The sequence below is a fragment of the Pararge aegeria genome, chromosome 7 (assembly GCF_905163445.1).
Source record: "Pararge aegeria chromosome 7, ilParAegt1.1, whole genome shotgun sequence".
NCBI lineage: Eukaryota > Metazoa > Arthropoda > Insecta > Lepidoptera > Nymphalidae > Pararge > Pararge aegeria.
In genome coordinates this window covers 2,446,709-2,466,743 of record NC_053186.1, presented here as the reverse complement: position 1 = coordinate 2,466,743, position 20,035 = coordinate 2,446,709, and the positions used below count along the sequence as shown (strand labels likewise).

At 36.8% G+C, this 20,035-nt stretch overlaps 2 protein-coding genes and 1 non-coding gene across 4 annotated transcripts in view; 2 read left to right on the top strand and 1 right to left on the bottom strand.

Moving 5' to 3' along the window:
- The first annotated feature begins 1,446 nt into the window (after positions 1 to 1,446).
- LOC120625256 (coiled-coil domain-containing protein 13) lies at positions 1,447 to 4,166 on the top strand. The gene is made up of 4 exons (XM_039892260.1): positions 1,447 to 1,662; positions 2,347 to 2,973; positions 3,061 to 3,279; positions 3,380 to 4,166. The coding sequence occupies exons 1-4, from the start codon at positions 1,459 to 1,461 to the stop codon at positions 4,163 to 4,165; spliced, it is 1,836 nt and encodes a 611-aa protein (XP_039748194.1). The 5' UTR covers positions 1,447 to 1,458; the 3' UTR covers position 4,166.
- A 268-nt stretch (positions 4,167 to 4,434) lies between these two features.
- Positions 4,435 to 20,035, top strand: part of LOC120624986 (LIM and SH3 domain protein Lasp-like) — a 31,195-nt gene continuing 15,594 nt past the window's right edge. For both annotated transcript variants that reach the window (XM_039891872.1, XM_039891871.1), the window contains exon 1: positions 4,435 to 4,675. In XM_039891872.1, the coding sequence (XP_039747806.1) occupies positions 4,607 to 4,675 (69 nt within the window). In that variant the 5' untranslated portion in view covers positions 4,435 to 4,606. The remainder of the gene's footprint in view (positions 4,676 to 20,035) is intronic.
- On the bottom strand, positions 9,777 to 9,849 carry Trnav-uac. The gene has a single exon. It is a non-coding gene; the product is annotated as a tRNA-Val (tRNA).

Genomic DNA, 20,035 nt, shown 5'->3' with positions numbered 1-20,035 from the left:
TGAGCGCGCATCGTACAAAGTGAGCTGGCGGACGATGTATTCCCCTCTCACTTGATTTCGCAACTACCTTCATCCTGCTTAAATTGTGTACCTAACCATGTGCGCACGGATTTCGTTACATCGCACGCACATGATTTTTTCCTAACGCCGCCAAAGAAGTATAACTTCAATAGCAATTATTTTCTTTACAAAAACTATCGATTTGGCATTTTTATTCTTCAGATTACAGCTATATATATTGGTGATTGAAACCTCAATTTTGGCCGCGCATTTGCAAAAATCATTTGGACAATAGCACCCTAGCGCTTTGAAACCTTATATCAGGAGCGAAACCGCTTTAGTTCCGCTATGACATCTAGAATTCTAGATTCTAGTTGTACTGTCGAAACTACCTGTTCTATATCATGGATTGGAAGATGCCAAGAGGTCAGAAAGGTATAAAAGGCGAACATTATTAAAATTTGGCGAATTTTTCACATAACAGTCAAATTAACGTCGAACCAAGCCGAGGTCCGAGCCCGCGCAGGAGGCACCCTCAGGTCGACTTCTCCCACTCTCCCCCCTATATCGTCGAGCCCTTGGGCTCTTCTCATGGCGATCTTTCGCGCTCGCCCCACTCCCCCGGTGACGCCGTAGCAACCCCTTCGGTGGTTAGCGGCAAGTGTCCTTCCGTATTATTCATTGTAAAGTCAACATCTCCTGAGGATGCTCCGGTTTTGGAGCGAAACGTGCGTAGTGGGTACATTGCCAAGGATCTGTTTGGTGTGGAGTATACGGATTGAAGAAATTATAAATTACACCATACATATTCTCCTGCTGTTTTAAAACCTTAATCAATTATTTTAATAAATAATTTAATAAGGAATTTGTAGTTACACAATCAATGCATTCGCGTTACGACTTTATTCACACTTGCGAGGTAAAAACACGCTAAAGTTTCAAATCTGTTCTCAGGAAATTTTGAAACTATAGATTAACAAAATATTAACTACGGAAAATGGCATGGTGGCGCGACGTTTTTTTCTTCGTGCGCCAACACATGCCCACACAGCCTATATAAAAATTAAATAAAGGGTATGTTCTCTAATCAAAACATAAATCATTATGAAATGTAAATAATTAAATAAAAATAAGTTTAATTTATTTTAATTAAGAATGGACAAAATAAATGTCCAATTTAAAAGAAGCTACTTTTGTTTTAACCTATTTGTTGGTTTTACTATAGTAACATATTAAAGCGATGGTATTACTGATATAGTTAAGTACCTATAGCCAACGTGTTAGTAAAAAGGTTAATGAGGTGGGCGGGCTACAGATTTTCAATATATAACCTTCATGATTACAATGTTAGTATGAAGAATAAACATTTATTTTTTATTGTCATACAATATTACAGTATGATGATTGTCATCAACTAGTTTTTGCTAAGCTTTCCATTATAATAAATTATGTTTATAAATGATGGATACGAAACAAAAGGGTTCTAACATGAAGTTTAAATCTAAAGCCAATTTAAAAGAGGAGAAGGTAATGGAGTTGGCGGGAAAAATAGAGGAAACAGACGAAATGAAATTGAAAATGTTAGCTGGGTTGGATAAACCAGATCCGGATGACGCTATTTATCCAGCAGAACTAAATGCCCATCTAATTGAACAGCTTAAGGTATTACTTGTATTTTAAATATTCAATTAGAACTGGAAACCCGTTTAAATTGATTCTGTCAGTCTGGCAATTATCTATAAGTGACCTGCGGTCAGGGTTCGGAAACCGGAAATAATTTCAAACCGGTCTCGGTGATTAACCATGATATTGGAATCATTTTGTATAAGGTTTTGGTTTTGTTTTTTTAACCGGTTAAACTGGAAAACCGGGTCTTATTTAATTAAATTCAATCGATTGAAATGATTCGGTTAATTTAGGAACATATTTAAATAAACAAAATTTCTTTTAGTAAATTGAAACCGGTTCCGAACCCTGCCTGCGCCGTACATTTTAATACGCACCTTTTATACCAAGCTTCAATATCTATAAACGGCTTAAAGAGTCAAACAGTTGAACATTTCTGGTGTATTTCAATAAGAAGTTATATAAGTATTAAAATAAGTATAATCAATAATAACATAAATGCGAAAGGGTGTTTGTTTGTTTGTCCTTACTTTTCGTCCTAGCTAAGCATCTAATCAACTCGATATTTGGCACAGACTTAGTTAAAAGGACGAAGAGTAACTTAGGCATTTTATTTCAGGAAAATAAAAATATCCCACGCGATTTGTAAGAGCCGTAATAAACGCGTTTGATTAACGCAGGCAACATTATTTTAATAAAATTTCTTTTCGGTTTATTTAGATAATGACAAGTGAAAACAATGAACTGCGGAAATGTGTGTTTACAAAAGATGAAATTATTAAGCAACTGAATAAAACCATAACTGATCTTAACCAACGAATTCGTGATATAATTTCTGGATCAGGACCGGTGATATCGTCAAAATCAGCAGGTGTTATCAGTGCCAAAATAGCAAGATTGTGCAAACAAAACCGACATCTGATTGCTGAAATAGAAAGTTATAAGACTAAAAATGCTTCTCTTGAGAGAAAAATAATGCAATTGGATATTGTAAGTAAAGAAAACAAAAAATTTGAAGCCTGCCTTTGCAAAGAAGAACCTATTGATGCCAATTCAGACGAACTGAAGGAGTTGAACAGTAAACTTTCTGCTGTCAATAAAAAGTTATACGAGAGTAAAAATAGAAATCTTGAATTGAAAAATGACATCTTATTAGCAACAAAAATATTGCAACAGGAGCTGGGTGACAAATTCACGAGCATCAGAGATTTACAAAACGATATAGCGGGTTGGAAAGGGAGAGCACAACAAATTTTCCTGTTACAAGCAAAAATCACCGAGCTTGAAGGAAAACTTAATGGGAAGCAAAAAGACTCTGTTCAAATGAAGTGGAAGGATCAAAATCAAGTAAGCTTTTGAAGATTTTTTTTTAAATTTCTGATGTGACTACCTACTAACATAATTTTTTTCATACTTTGCAATGAATAATTTCAGTTTATACGTGACTTAGAACTGAAACGAAAAAAAGAAGCAGATCAAGCCATAAAAGAGTCAGAGTCGCTCAGAGAAGAAAATCAGGATCTAAGAAAAAAATTAGAAGGAGCTCGTTGTAGGATAAGAAATCTAGAATGTGATGCAACACTAATCAGGCAGAAAATGCAAACATTTGTCGAGAAGAGTAATCATGACGATCTCCTGGTAAATGAACAGCGGGTTAGTTTGAGACAAGTAAAATTATGCTCATTTCTGAGTCACAATATAAACTAAGTTCTTATGATTCTTTAACCTTAAGTAAACAATCTGTTTTTTTCAGAATCAAATAAAAAACTTGGAAATATATTATCAGGAAATCCTTAGAGAAAATACATGCAAAATGAATAAAATGAACAGTGAAGTTGGTGAATATAAAAAACTTTTAAAAAATACAGACGCCAAAATTGACGCTTTAAGGCAGCAAGCTTCGGAAAAGGCGACAAAAATAGACGAATTGAGAGCACAACTTTTGAGATACGAAGAATGTTCGTTACAAAGTGTGTTTTTTACACCAATGAAGACGGCAACTGATAATGAAATAAAAACATTATCAGAATTAGTAGCAACGCTGAATGAAAGATTAAATACTGAACGCCGAAAGTGGATAGATTTGGATTCAGATCACCGAAAACTCAGAGAAAGGAAGAAGCGCCAAGAGAGACGTTTAGCATCACTAGAAGAGGAAATAAAAGTATTAAAAGAAAGTTCCAAGAGGGGATCAAAAGCGTCAAGAACTCTGTTAAACAAAGAGACAACATTATATGACCCAGTAGCAGAAAGTACAGTTTTAAGAAAACTCTCTTCAATACCTGCACTTGATAAACCCAGCACGATATCCTCGGAAGCTCCCACTGGTGAAGGGTACGAAACCCTAGAGAAAGAAGATCTGAGATTCAAACTAGAACTAGCAGAAGAGAAACTTAAAATAATGGAAGACAAATTAAAAATGATTGAAGAAGAAAAACAAGAAGACTATAACAACTTAACAGAAATGATACAAACTTCGAAACAACTTTTTAATGATGCATTGACCGTTTTAAAGCGTGATAAATGCCAATGTTTGTAGTAATTGCTGATTATTGTCTGATGTTATTTTATTAAATGAAATTATCTTTTTCATTTTGTTTTGACGTATACTTAGACTGACCTCCCTTTTTAACTGATTCCTTCCTTTCTTCTTAGGTAGATTAAAACATTATAACTGATTCAGAGGATATCTGTCTATCTTTTTATTTCATTGCAATACATCCTGTAATAATAATAATTTGTAGAAATGGTAGAAATATAAAATTGGTAGTTGCTAACTGTGATGCTGGCAACATTATCCGCCGCCATTTGTCATACTTTTGGCATGCGCGTTCGGAGATGCTACAGAAATCGTGCTCGTGAGTGTTTTTCCTGAAACAAAGTGAATTTCAAACTTTGTTTGTGTAACGTGAAACTGTGTTGTTTAGTGAAACTTGAGTGTACATAATTTTATAGTGATTGTGTGTTTGACAAAGTCACGATGAATAAAACTTGCGCAAGGTGTGAAAAAACAGTTTATCCTACTGAGGAATTAAAATGTTTAGACAAGGTAATTTTCTCTTAACATTCTTCTGAAATGTAGTACTCTTTAGAACACCCACATACTTCATGGTTACAATCTGAAACTTTTATTTTTGTTTTTTTTCCTGTTTAGATGTGTGTAATAACTAAAAGCTAATTTTTTACTGTTCATTTTAATCGACCGGTACAGTTTATACTTTGTACCAATTTAAAACAGCGAGACGAAATGAGTGAGTCATGTAAATTATAAAAATTAGTGCTGATATCATTGTAAGCGCAATAATACCATATTTGTGTGCGTATTCCCGCACGCCCTTTATTAGGCGATTTGGTGACCTTGTGACCATCGATCGAATCGATTGTTTGGATGTATGATTTCGTTTCAGTGACTGATGAAACAAAAAAAAAAGAGTGGCTCTCACTGAAAGTCTTGCGGTGAGCACGTAAAGATCACAGGTCCCAGGTTTGATTCACAAATTGACCTTTAAAGTTTCAGTTGTTTTGATTTTTCGTCTAGAGATACTGCATTGAAATGCATTAAATTATCATCAATAACATGTAGTAATAATCCGTGAAGCCTGATAACTTGCTAAGTCACTCATGGGATTGGAGGCTTTTTGTCCAGCAGACATTATATGATGTGGTTGAGTATGAAATATGAATATGTATGAGTAAAAAATCTGTAATTATAAGAAAAAAGTGGTTGAAAATACCTCTAAAAACATTACATCAGTAGACTAAATCCACCAGAGGTGTTTTGCGTGTGGTTAAATCAAATAATTTCCAAAAATGTTTAAAAAAAATACTTTTGTACGGTTTTTGTTGCAAATTGGAGGGGCATATAGACAGGTTGGTTAACCAAAGAGTGATGAAGTACAGGAGGACAGGTTTTGGGAGTTTGGAATTTGAACAGAGCTGCTTCTGACCACCTCTGATGTAAAAAGTTTGTTTGACCAAGCCAAGGCCCCCCCCAAGGCATCAGAGCTTTGGTGATGGTGATGATGACAAAATAACAAAGTTTTTTAATTTAGAAGTTCGAAAAGAAAAGTTGAAGATCTTAATCAAGTTTTTGATAGAATTTCACATCAGCATTGAGATTCTAAGGAATGTCAAATATGCTAAGAAATATTGCCATGTGATAAAATGATAGGGCAAGCAAAGTGCACATGTTGGTTTTTTGATAACAGATATCTAATCAGTGATAAGAAATATTATTTACTTATTATATTCTCATGTGTTGTTCCTAGATTTTAGGTAGGATATGGAAAGGTTTTAAGAGATAAATTAAATATTATGAGCATCATTGTCACCATATCTTGTATAATTTATTATGACGTTAATTTAAATTTATTAGAATTGTGGCAATTTTAGAGTATGTGGAAAATAATTGTACCCACTTCCCCTAATACAGATTTAATTTGGGCTTATTAGAGTGGCTCTGATAAATAGAAACCCCTTTTTGTTGTTGATCAGGTTCTGGTGGCACTTTAGCCTTTTGTGTTGTGAAGTGAAATTTCTTGGCAGAACTATTTTGACCCTGGAATCAAACACAGGACCTTGTGATCCTTTCTATATGCCTCGAAACGTTATATATGCAGCAGAATAGTTAGAAAAATTTATTCTGCAATAAAAACTGCAAAGGAGCTGGACAACTGAGATTTTTTTTTTATAATTCAGTTGATACTATGATCCATTTTTACCTAGCCTTATCCCATATCAATTGGGTTTGGCTCTCCTAACCATATCCGCCAAGTTAATCTGTTTTTGGTTGTAGAAGATTAAGTTTGAAGAATCTAAATGTTATTAAGACGAAACTGCAAACATACTGCAAACATACTCCATATATGACTCACGCGACATACATTCGGAAAATTTGATTTTGCTGAACGTGAATTCATATTACTATATGTCAACCCAAGGTTATGCAAGTGGATTGTGTAATATGAAACTCGTTTGCGAGCGTAACATATGGCTCTGAGATGCTGAGCACGCGACCAAGGCACGATTTCGACCGACTTGGAAAAGGGACACTTCGAATTTTCGCAAATTCACCCATAATTTTCAGTAACGCGGTGATAGGGTTGGAGCTCGACTTCACTTTCGGGGGGCCGAGTTCGAACCCCAGCACGCACCTCTTACTTTTCTAAGTTATGTGCGTTTTAAGTAATTAAAATATCACTTGCTTCAACGGTGAAGGAAAACATCGCTAGGTAATCTGCATGCCTCAGATATCTTCATAGTGTTCAAATGTATGTGGAATTCACCAATCCTCACTGGACCAGCGTGGTGGACTACGGCCTTAACCCCTTCTCATTGTGGGAGGAGACCCGTGCCCTGTGGTGGTTAATGGGTTGATGTGATCATGATGATTACCTATATTTTTCAGAGTGAAATCAAAAAAAATCTAAAATTTATTCCTTTCGATAACCACACTGTGTGCCAGTATCCTGTTTGCCTATTCCTTTAAAACTTACATAATACCTGCAGTTTGCTACATAAATGAATTGGGTACCTACCTAACGGACCGTTAGTTGGAGTAGATTTTGTAACGTTGCAATAGCACAATACGTAAGTGCTTAAATATCGTCACACAGTAAAAAGTGTTGCTAATCGGTTGATTGATCACGTTCTAACAATATACATGCATTACGTATACCATATTTTAACATCACTTTTAACGTTTCATCATAATTCAACACTAGCGGTCCCCCGCAATTTCTTCCGTCTACGACTTAAGTTTCCCATATAAACTTTCTTCCGCTATTAGTTAAACTCTTTGTTTTCACTCTTAATAAAACTGTTTGTTTGTTTGTAGGAGCGAATCTATGGGTACCAGTTTGATTTTAAAATTCTTTGTATTTTTTAGACCGATTCTTGAGAAATGCTCCAGACTGTTACATTTTTAAGGGGGGTTAAAAAGGCGATGAAAGTTTGTATGGAATTTCGTCATTCTTCATATAACATCAATATAAATAATTGACAATGAAATGTATGTTAGAACGCGCTAAACTCTGAAAATATCAGTCCGATTCCCTCTGTTGGGTTAGGACTGGACAGGACTCTCATGAGAGAGAGATATGGATCTTAGTAGTACTCCTCAGTATTACAGGCGCACACGCCTTTGCGCTTATGAGAACGGTATGGAGAACATGCAGGCGTGCAGGGTTCCTCACGGCGTTTCCCTTCTCCTTTAAAGCAAATGATATATTAAAATCCTTAAATTAAAAACGCACACAACTCTAAAAAGTTGCGTGCTTGACCGGAATAGTTGACCGGAGTAGTAGAATAATTGACTCCGTCACCACGATAGAACTGAGACTCACCGAAAGCGGCTATCACTGCTCATGTGGGACTTGCACCTACATAACATTATCGATAGACTTATGGGCAAGAATAAGGGATGCACTAGCGTATTCACCGTGCTTTCCTCTTGGATTTAATAATAAGTCCTAAAACTTGACAGACTAATTTGCAAGTAATTAAAAAAACCAAAAATCCTTTGCCGATCCCAGCACGGAAATTCCAAAATGGCCATACGGCCACTGTTTTGAATTTTTCGTATTAATTAATAGCCAGGATCACTTGGGATTATGTAAAAGATTCTAACGAAACCCTATAACATCCAAATTTGTTTGGGGATTAAGAAGTTACGGTGGCACAAAGAAACTCACATACATACTTGAACACCGAAAGTATAACACTTTTTTGGGCAGTCTTGTAGAAATAAAAAGTTGATGACCTCTCTGACGCAGCGGTGTATTGTCGTCATGCAACCAATTCATCCAAGGTTCAAATACCCATTTGAATGAAATTAAGAAATAATAACGCACACTTAGTTTGTTGTGCGCCTCTCCAGGGCGCGGATTGAAGTTGTAGCTTTAGTTTTAAGCATTAAAATACGAAAAGTATCACCGCACTACAATATAAGAATACTTAGTCTATGTATGTGGGCATGGGCATGGTAGTGTGCTCACCAGCAGGGCTAGCACAGAGAGGAGATAAAAATTATATCCCCCGATTATTTCCAGGGGTTTCCCTGTCAGTGGATATAATTAGCGTGTCCACCTGTTAAAGCACGGGAACATGGAATAGGAGAAGTTAAGCCAAGTTTATTATAATTGCACATATATTATTTGGATATTTTTTGTGCGCCATTTCTCTGAGTGTTGAAGACTGTGGGATTTTATCCTTTCCCCGGGGAGATAATTCTCTCCGGCTGATGCTAGCCCTGCAGGAAATGAAAAAAAAAAGGAATTAAGTAATTATTAATTATATTATTTTACACGGTAAATGGACATTTAACCAAGCGTTAAAATTATTTATACGACAATGGTTATGCGATACGTTATTGATAATTATCTATCTATACATAAATTTGAATAAAACTGCAGTGTCTGTTTGTAATGTTTCAAACGTTTTTTAATTTTATTAAATGATATAATAATATGACAGTATAACAATAAAATAATTTTCAAAATTTTTGTCTGTCTCAATTCTTTATAGTTAATCTCAACTGAATACCTTCGAAGGGACTTTCTCTGGCAGATATTTTGATTTTATAAAGAGTACGAATAACTTAGGTTACTTTCATAATTACAAATTTAATGTAAGTTTTTCTCTATAGTTATTTATACTAAGAATCAAGCACGAGACTTGAATTTTTGTTTGAATGGGCAACTCTCTGGAACTACAAGTCCCGTAACCTTATTAGTGAGGAAGGCTATAGTCTATCTTACATCATGCTACAATCCTCCCGATGATACCCGAGCAGAACAACGATGCGATGATAATATTGCGGCAAATGTGACGCGGGAAGTTTATATAGGGGAAAAAATACTTAACTGAAGTTTTACGCGAACAAAGTCGTAGGGAACTGCTAGCAAAGAATGAAAGTGTTAAAATGAAGGAAGCATTTTTTTCTTCTAACAGTGCGTCGACATATAGTTTAGACGTTTTTAGAATTCGATTTATAAAATATTCGTCATAGATTTAATATAAATAATTTAAGTTTTTTTCTATTAATATCAATTTTTATGAAAAAATTGAGTTAGATGAAAAAATTTAAATTGAGTTGACTTTTTTTTAAGTGCAACTTAAAAAAAAGTAAAACAAAAAAACGTAAAAAATTATGATTCCGGCCAGGATCGAACTGGCGGCCTTCTGCGTGTAAAGCAGATGTGATAACCACTACACCACGGAACCAGTTGGTGAAAGTTACGAAAATACGTATCTTAATTCTAAATGTAAGAAACTACGCATTCATCTATAATAACGCGGGCGTCTTCGACTATTGATTACGAATTCTTGGAGTCTGCCAGTTGGTTCCGGTAAATGTATGAAATTGCTTAACAGATTTCGACGTGACTCGGGATATGGATGTTCCTGCCAATAAGTTGGAATAAGACCATAGTGTGGCGGTGAGACAAAGTTTTTTTTGCCAATAATAATAAAATTTTCCTCGCAACTGAACAAAGGGCAAAAAAACGTATTTACTCACGACGTTCTGTCACGCAAGGCTACTCGCAGCAAGCATGCGAGGGTATGATGCTACAATAATGGAATGTCTATTGCCTCTAATTGTTCCATAAATTACTTTCTTCACGTAGTCCATTCAAACTTTTGTTTCTTAGACGGATGAGAGTGAATAGGGAATGAACAATTTTGCCCCATTTCGGTATTGGTAGATTGGAGAAGTTCTAAGTAAAGTTAGTCAAAAAAAAACTGTGATTGATTAGTTGTTTAAAGTTGTTTAAAAAAACAAGCGTTTTTTTAATGCAACGCTTTAATGTCTATAATACGGAATGGTAATTATAAAGTATGGGAAAATATGTCATTTTATAGTGTAAACGTGCTGTATTTATTGTTTAGAAGCTGGCGTTACCTTGCGGAATTTTATGATATATATTATGTTAGTAATTGTTTAAACCACTCAACAATCAACAATTCTCAAAGTCAACAACTCCTGAGGTGTCGGAGCGAAGCGTGCATAGAGAGTACATTGCCGGAGATCTGTTTGGTGTGGAGTATAAAGATTGAAGAAATTATGGCAAAACAGTAAATCGCGGGCGGGCAACGCGATTCAATAGGTCGAGATATAAGTTTATATCATCACATCAGAAGTTGTAGGCGAACGAACTTTTGTATCAACTAGTATATTATAAACTTAATTAGTTAAGTTTAAATCTGATTTGCAAAATATTTTTCGGTGTTGCTAGCCCGTTCAAGGAGGAAGCTGGGACTATGTTCTTTTTTTTGTTTTAAATTAAACACGGGTGAAACAGCGGGGCACAGTTAGTACCTAGATTTAATAGCTACGTAAACAAAACTAGGTAACGGGAAATTTCAATATCTTCTTTCCGCTTCGCCGGTTGGCGGTTCGACACCGACGCAAAGCTGATAGTTCCACGGCCCCGTTACTTTGACAAATATCCTTACTAATAATCAAGTTATACTTCTTTTAGAGCTATACCAATCAGGGTACCAAGTCTGCATTGCAATTGTCTCGGTGGTCGATCAATGACACTGTACTATATATAAAAATCTTTTCATTATGTCAACCCATTACCGGCCCACTACAGCGCACGGGTCTCCTTCCACAATGAGAATAGGTTAAGGCCTTAGTCCACCACGCTGGCCTTGTGCGGATTGGTGGACTTCACACACCTTTGGAAACATTATGCAGAACTCGCAGGCATGCAGGTTTTACTCCAGATGTTTTCCTTCACCGTTGAGGCTAGTGATATTTAAATTGCTATTAACACACATAACTTAGAAAAGTAAGAGGTGGTTCTGGGATTCGAACTCGGCCCTCACAGTAACAGTCGGTAACAGTCGACGGCTGGACTGGAGGTCTCTTCCAGTGGGAGGGATTGCCCATAATCTCTGGTGCCCTTTACCATAATATTCCCTCTAGTCGACTAAAGGAATCTACTAGTTGAAAGAAGAAGAGGTAGTGACAAGCGAACTAAATAAGACTCAAAATCCTCACGGAATTTGAGTTTTATTTGTAGTATCATATTTTATAATACGTATACCTAAATGAACGTTTTTCACAGATGACACTGAATTCTTCCAAATAAAACAAAAGTTGTGCTTACAGATGTTAAACAGGATAAAGTGTTATTTATAAAACATTAATTTTAAGTCACTAGCTGTTGCCCGAGACTTCTCTTCTTCTTTTGTTCGGTTTTATTTTAAAAATTTAGCACTAAATTCCATTTAGCAGTTGACAGTAATTATATAAACTCTTACGTTCACGTTTACCACAAAAGGGGGAAAATCGCAAAAGTTTGTGAGCTAGCAATATTCCGCGGGTGTGAAGTGAGACGTGCGCGGGTTGTTTTCCTTGTTTTTCGACAAAATACACTTCATGCAATAATGGATGAATGGTGGCTGAATTCTGTATGTTATTAATTCTGTAGCTATACATTATATAGATAAAGATTGGTGCAGTAGCTGAGCCATATATAAACAACGTGTTACAGAAATTAAATCAAAAGAAAGATATTTATTCTCCCTTACGAAATTCAAAATATTCTAATTGTTTACTCATGAGAACCCTATTGAAGATAAAAGACCGGCCCGTCGCATAGTACCTTTTTTTTATGTCGTGGTGGAAAAGCTTTATGGCTACCTCTGTCCTTTTGGGCAGGACAGAGGTTATGTGGGACTCGTTTACCCGAACTAAAAACCACCACGGCATGTCCCTCTCGTTGGCTTTGTTGGACGTCCGGGGAACCCGTTGTATACTTCCCAGATGTCTACCAACAACCCAAACTGATACGCGCATAGTACCTACGCAACGCGACGCGTACCTAATATAGTGAAAGGAATCACGAGATTACAATTTTCCATGTGTTGTCAGAGGCTGTCATTGATTTCTTTTAGTAAAAACTATGGCAGTTTACTCAAAAACTATCAACGTTTCGGTTTCACAGATATTTCTCAGACAGTAAATAATGTACCTCTAAAGCATATGAAGTATTATTTCATCATTTACATGTTGTATGATAAAAAAACAAATAGACAGAAGGACACTTTTGCATTTATAAGATTAGTGTGGATTATCTATTGTTTAGCTCAGTTTTAATTTGGTCGCCGTCAACCGTCAAAAAACCTAACGCGAGCGGGTGTCTTTTTAATTGCTTTCGTATTAACGGTCCTAACAAATGGCTAATCGATGCAAGTAATTAAAAATTCCTGAGTACTCTCAACCTTGTTGTTAAACAATGAAAGTGATTACCATTAAATTATTTATACCTACTTACCACCACCATGGTTAATGTAGGTTGGGGTTATGAAGATAATACCTTTTACCGACGGCAGATAAGGGACGATAGCCTAGTGGTTAGGCTTTCAGCTTCACTTTCGGGGGGACAGAGTTCCGGTACGCACCTCCAAACTTTCGAAGTTATAGGAGTTTTAACTATTGCTTTAACGGTAAAGGAAAACAACGTTACTTTGTCAAATATCCAGGCCGACTGGCGCGGTGGGTAGCGATCCTGCTTTCTGAGTCCTAGGCCGTGGGTTCAACTGGAAAATGTTTGTGTAATGAACATGATTGTTTTTCAGTGTCTGGGTGTTTATCTGTATTATATAAGTATTTATGTGTATTATATTAATAAAAATTTTCAACAGCTATCTTAGTACCCATAACCCAAGCTACGCTTACTTTGGGGCGATGTGTGTATTGTCGTATATTTATATTTATTTATTTATCCTTACTAATAATAAAGTTATACTTCTATTAGAGCTATACCAATCAGGCCTCAAGTCTGCATTGCAATGGTCTCGGTGGTCGATCAATGACACTGCACTATAAACAAATAAAAAATCTTTTCATCATGTCAACCCATTACCGACCCACTTCAGCTAACGGAGAAGAGGTTAAAGCCTTAGTCCACCACGCTGGCCCTGTGCGGATTGTTGGACTTCACACACCTTTGGGAACATTATGGAGAATTCTCAGGCATGCAGGTTTCCTCACGATGTTTTCCTTCACCTTTGAAGCAATTTAAATTGCTTTAAACATACATAAAATTTTGAAAAGAGAGGTGGCGTATTAGGATTCGAAAATGTGAGGAAACCGGCATGCCTAAGAGTTCTCCATAATGTTCTCTGTAAAGTCTGAAGTGTCCAAAACGATTTTTTAACTACGTGGGAGATGTAATAGTGTACTTGTGTGTACGCAAACACAGGTGCACTCCGTATTCCCTCACTCTCATAGTCCGATGGGACGGCACCTCCGACACTACCGGAAAGATATCAAGCGCAGAACCGACAGCTTAACGTGCGCAAGCGCATCTCCTCGGCGAGGGGGATCAATCACCGCCAAACGCTTTCAAATGTGTGTGAAGCAACCCGTACTTTGCCAGCTTCATACACTACGGCCTAAACTCTTCTCATTGTGCGAGTAGACCCGTAACATGATAATAAGTCTAGATAACATAATGATTTAGAGCCGCCCCGGGTAGGCGCGGTATTATATCTTGTTAAGTTTAGTGTTAACGCTAACCATACTAACCATTAGGTTAGCCTAAAATATATTTGTTACGATGTCACATGAAAAATTTTAGAACTTCTTGGTTTTTCATTTATTAAGCATAAGCATATAAACCTTTCTCTTACTCACTCTATCTATTACTGAAAACTGCATTAAAACCCGTTGCTAAGTTTAAAAGATCCAAGCGTACCTACAACCAGTGCGAATTTCTTTAATACTATGTAAAGATTATAATAATCACAACACGCATTACTATCGGTTACTCAGTAGTTAATCACGAGTGAAACAGCCCGTTAAGTCGACAGATCAATCAAGCGCCGCCGGTCAATTAACCACTTTCACAGCTAATTACCTGAACTCTACACTGCGCGCCGGATAAAGCGTTACGCAACTGTTAACTTTAGCAACATATAACTTATACTTACGACCTTTAACTAAGTTTCTAATATTTTAATTTATTATTATATATTTTTAATTACACTACATATCCTAGTCTATCATCGCTTTAGACATTGATACTACTAAAAATGTGAATGTTTCCTTAAAAGTAAACAATAAAGTAAAAATTACAAACAACATGCAACGGTTAAAAGAAAACCGAAATATTACTTTACAGGCTATTCATTATTTACTGTCTCTGAGACTTATAGCTGTGAAACCGAAACGCTAATAGTTTTTGAGTAAATCATTGCCATAGTTTTTACTAAATTGAATCAGATACAGCCCTAACACCACATGCAAAATGAACATCAAGTGACTCCTGTCCCATAATTAAATACGTGTCGCGTAGCGTAGGTTCTATGCGTGTGTCGGTCTTTTATCTTCAATAGGGTTGTCATAAGTAAACACTTAAAATGTTTTGAATTAGTTTTTATTGAGAGAAAAAAAATGCATCTTTTGATTTAATATTTGAATAAGGTTCCTTATGAAATATACTTATAATATAATAATATCTTTATTTCAGGCAAAGTCGATACTTATTTAACCTTCAGCAGTGTTTCTATATTCGGATAAACGTTGTATAAATAAAATATAAATAATACAAATGAATTATAAATATATGTTGATCGCGTTTATTGCAGTCTATTTACATATCCCTAAGGAACCGTTCGTTTTCCTAGGATAAAAAGTAGCCTATGTTACTCCGTGGGAAGTATAGAACGGGTTCCCCGGACGTCCAATAAAGCCAACGAGAGGGACATGCCGTGGTGGTTTTTAGTTCGGGTAAACGAGTCCCACATAAACTCTGACCTGCCCAAAAGGACAGAGGTAAGCCATAAAGCTTTTCCACCCGGACAAAAAAAAAAGCCTATGTTACTCTCCATTCAACCAACCCTATGTCTAAAATCAATTCTATTGGTTGCTTTGTTAGGGCTTGCAGGAAGGACAAGCAAACACACTCTCGCATTTATAATATTTGCTAAGTATATTTCATCATATCAACGGTCAACCCATAACCGGACCACTAAAGGGCACGGATCTCCTCCCACAATGAGAAGGGGATAAGTCTACCACCCTGGCCAAGGGCGGATTGGTGGACTCCACACACCTTTTGAGAATGTTATAGAGAACTCTTAGGCATACAGGTTTCATCAAGATGTTGTCCTTCATCGTTGAAGCTAGTGATATTTTAATTTCTTGAAACGCGGAGTGCGTGCTGGGATTCGAACTCGGCTCCCCGAAAGTGAAGTCGCAGTCCTACCCACTGGCCTATCGCCGCTTTAAAGTACACCTGCGATCTTTAATTAAGTTTCTACTTTTTAAATTATTATATTAATCTAATTCCACTACAAGTACGACCTTGACACCAAATACTGATATGTGATGATGCAGTCAAAGATGGGTGCGGATTAAATAGTTAGGGGTGTGGCAGTTACATTAAACCCATGCCCCTAATCGGTTTCTACGCGGGAACGTTCCGGAACGCTAAATCACTTGGCGGCAAGTCGTCTGCGCCCATATACCTAAAAAACATTTTAATTACTATCCTTAAAACAAAAATACGCTCTTTTAATCTAGACGTATATTTATAAAAAAAAACTGAGGTTTCTACCTAAAAGTAAAATATTTTTTTTCAAATTTGTTTCACCGGAAACTCGCGCGCAGGCGTTTCTAAGCCAGTACTGCTGACGTCCCATTACTTGTTTACTTGTTGCATATTTTCCCCGCAGATTTATTTATTCTATCAAGTCTGGCTGAAATTTTTTTGAAAGGATTTTCATTAAGAGGGTGTACCTAACATAGTCTACTTCACGTTTCGGAAATCTACCCTAAAGTGGTGAAATGGAGGATGAAGACTGTATGAGAGTCAGAGAGACAGAGTTTTAAATAAAACATCCCTAAAAGCGTTCTTTTTAAAAAAACTCTCAGGAGCTACGTTCTTATCTTAAGTTTTACCAACAATTTGTATGCGGACGAAGTCGCGGGCAACATTAGTTTATTATATTAGCATGGATGGATAGTAATGATAGTGACATTGACATAAATAATTAATCTATCACGTAACACACGGGTTAACGTCTACGGCCTTATTAATAAACGTGGCATAACATCGGAATAGCTGCGTAGTGCTCTTCATATTCTCATTTTGACGTGATGGCAATTGAAGTGTGACCAAACACTGAATAACTACTCTATCGTTGCGCCGCGTTTATTAATAAAGAGGCTGGAAGAACTGATTGGCTCGGCGGTGAGCGCTGTGGCTTTAGCTGGTCGTCGCGGGTTCGATTCCCAGATGGGGCAATTTGGGAATAAAAATTTTCTAAATTTTGCTCTGGTCTGGTCTTTTTAGAGGCTTCGGCGGTGGCTATTTACCACTGTAATGCCAACGACGTGCCTCTAAGCGATTTAGCGTTACTGTAAGATGTCGCGTGAAAACCGATTAGGAGAATGGCTTTAATACAACTGCCATGTACTCGACAAGTTAGCCCGTTACCATCTTTGACTGCATCACTTGCCTCAGGTGGGATTGCAGTCAAGGGCTAACTTGTAGTGGAATAAAAAAAACTGCGAAGTTAAGTGGTAACGACTACGACACCGGGAGGTATCTTTGCATCGTTCGAGTCCATACATTTATTAATGCAGTCCTATTTATATCAAAATACCCACCAACTCAATGTCACGAACATTGGTTATTAATCAAGTATAATTTTAATTTTTTTTTAATAGATATTTATTAATAAAATTGATTACTTGCGTTTTGTAAAAATCCTTATCCATTTGATAAAATATCTGGAAAATTTAATATTACTCTAACATAAGTCTTTATATTTGAGACCTAGATTCGGACGGATGCGCAAACCGCGACGTCGCTATTGATTGATAATTCAATTAAGCCGCCGGACCAACCCACGTGCGGATATTTGTATCTGGGTTTTAGGTCAGAGATCTTGAATGCTTTGTTTTGATCTACTATATAGAATCTATCAGTGTCTTGTTACGCCCGAAATCCTTATGACGTGAGTGACGGCCGATTGGCGCAGTGGCAGCGACGCTGCTTTCTGAGCCAAAGGTTGTGGGTTCGATTCCCACAACTCTTGAATGTTTGTGTGATGAACATGAATGTTTTTCAGTGTCTGGGTGTTTATCTGTAACTATGAGTATTTATGTATATTATTCATAAAAAGCGAAAGCTTATAGAAAGAAGCATACATAGAAAAGTCTTAGTATAGTATAAAGGTTAACGTAAATGATAAAAAAGCTTGGGTGTGAACAATTGCTCTAACAAGGTTGCTTCTTAAATATTTTCAAATGACAATGGGAGATGGGGATGACAAAAATAACAGGCTAAGTTTGTTGTGGGCTTCTTCTTAGGGTGCGTTTGGAACCCTCGTAGCGAATGTAGTTATCGCCATCACTACTCACTGCTATGTACACATTTTGTTTATAATCAACGCCTCAAAAGTGCCATCTATGTGCCTATCTGAATACAGAAATATTTGACTTTGACTTTAGCGATGATAGCCCAGTGAGAACTTCGACTTAGGTGGTCGAGTTCGAATCCCAGCACGCACCTCAACTTTTCTAAGTTATATGCGTTTTTTTACAATTAAAATATCACTTGCTTCAACTGTGAAGGAAAACATCGTGAGGAAACCTGCATGCGAGTTCTCTATAATGTTCTCAAAGGTGTGTGGAGAGTTAATCTATCTCCATTCCAAAGAGTCAAATCCGTTCAGTAGGATAAAACCGAGGCGTCAGCATTCTTTAAGCGACCGGATTATAGTGAACTAACTGCGAAGTTATTGAGCATTTGAGACCTAGATTTGGACGGATGCGTATCAGGCCGCGATGTCGCTATTGATTGATAATTCAATTAAGCTCTATGCGTTCTGATATTTCGTATGTAGGTTTAAGGTCGGAGGTCTGCATTTTTCCAAATTAGGCACAAATTTAAGCAACTGGGGGTTGGGGATCCCACAGACTATCTGATGGAAATATCGATGGAGTAACAGTTTGTACATTCCAAATAAGTGAGACCTTTTTTTTCCCCACTGGGAAACGCGTTTACGCATCCCTTCCGGAAATAAGCTATGTATGGTAGGACTCACCAGCCGAGAGGCGGCTGGAATACCCACTAAAACCCAACGCAACTCACCGCGTTTTAAGTGAATTGCCAACGGATCGCTGTCGCAAGCAACATTGGCAAATCAGTGAGACCTGTGAAAGCTATTTTAAGTCAAGTAGGAAACGAGCTGATTATCTTCAAGCGCAGGAACACATGTTCATAAATTATAGCTAAGCATCATCTATTTGAAAAAAAAAACAATTCATTCCTTTGGGATCTACGATGGCACAAACAGACACATGACAGATAGTTAGATAGGTTCACAACTAAAACCAATAACGCCCCATTTTATGCGTTGAGGGTTAAAAGCAAGAAGTAAACATGGTCTAAATTGCTTAACCGCAGAATAGGTAAATGATCACTTGAATTAACAGCTCTCATTATGGTTCACAGTTGTAATTTCAGACTTTGTTTTAACGCGGTGCCAATTCATAAGCTGTAGCGGGTAAATTAAACCCTGTTTACTCCAGATTCACCACCATGGGTACTAGTGACAGTATCTGCAACCTGGGCGGTTTGTTGGGTTTCTTGAGTGAGTTGGGATGGCTGGAGTAGCACTTTCAACGGGAAAGGCGAATCTCTTAACCTAGTTAGATCGAAATCGAACCAAGAAGTCTTAATTATATAAAAGTTTCCAATAAACGTCAGATTTTTAATTATTACATTATTTGTGATTTTAGGGTACCTAATATGTGTACATTATTAGGTATTAATAAACCTACATCAATTTAATGCCTCGGGTCCATTTAATCCGACAACATAGTTTCTGCGGCATATGTTTGCATAAAACAGAGAATTAAAATGGCCTGAGTTAAACTAGGCCTTTTATACCACTTCTATCTGTTGATAAGATCTTTAGTGAATCATTGGGTATATATAATATAAATGGGTATAAATATATATATATATATATATATATATATATATCTACTTCTGATAAAGGAATTCTATATCAGTAATAATGCAGATCCCATTGATACTTATATCATGGCTCCGATCACGCCAGTGCTAGTGACTTACGGCAAGGTATTGCGTAAAGCGATCGTGAGCTGAAGGAAACCGGCCCGTTCCGATCTATTTGTGAATACTGACTCATTTGGGTGTTTACCGCCCGGCATAGGGAAAATAGTGCAATATGTACTACCAAAGAAAACATACAATGAAAATGTTGAATTATCTGCAAAAACCAATTGTGGTCATAGCCAGAGACTTCGCAATGTTAATATACGACCTTTTATTCAGCATATTTCGGCATACGTTAGGGAATCAGTACTCAAGGCACTTCCAGTTGACCTAGAATCATAAAATGTGGCAAAAAG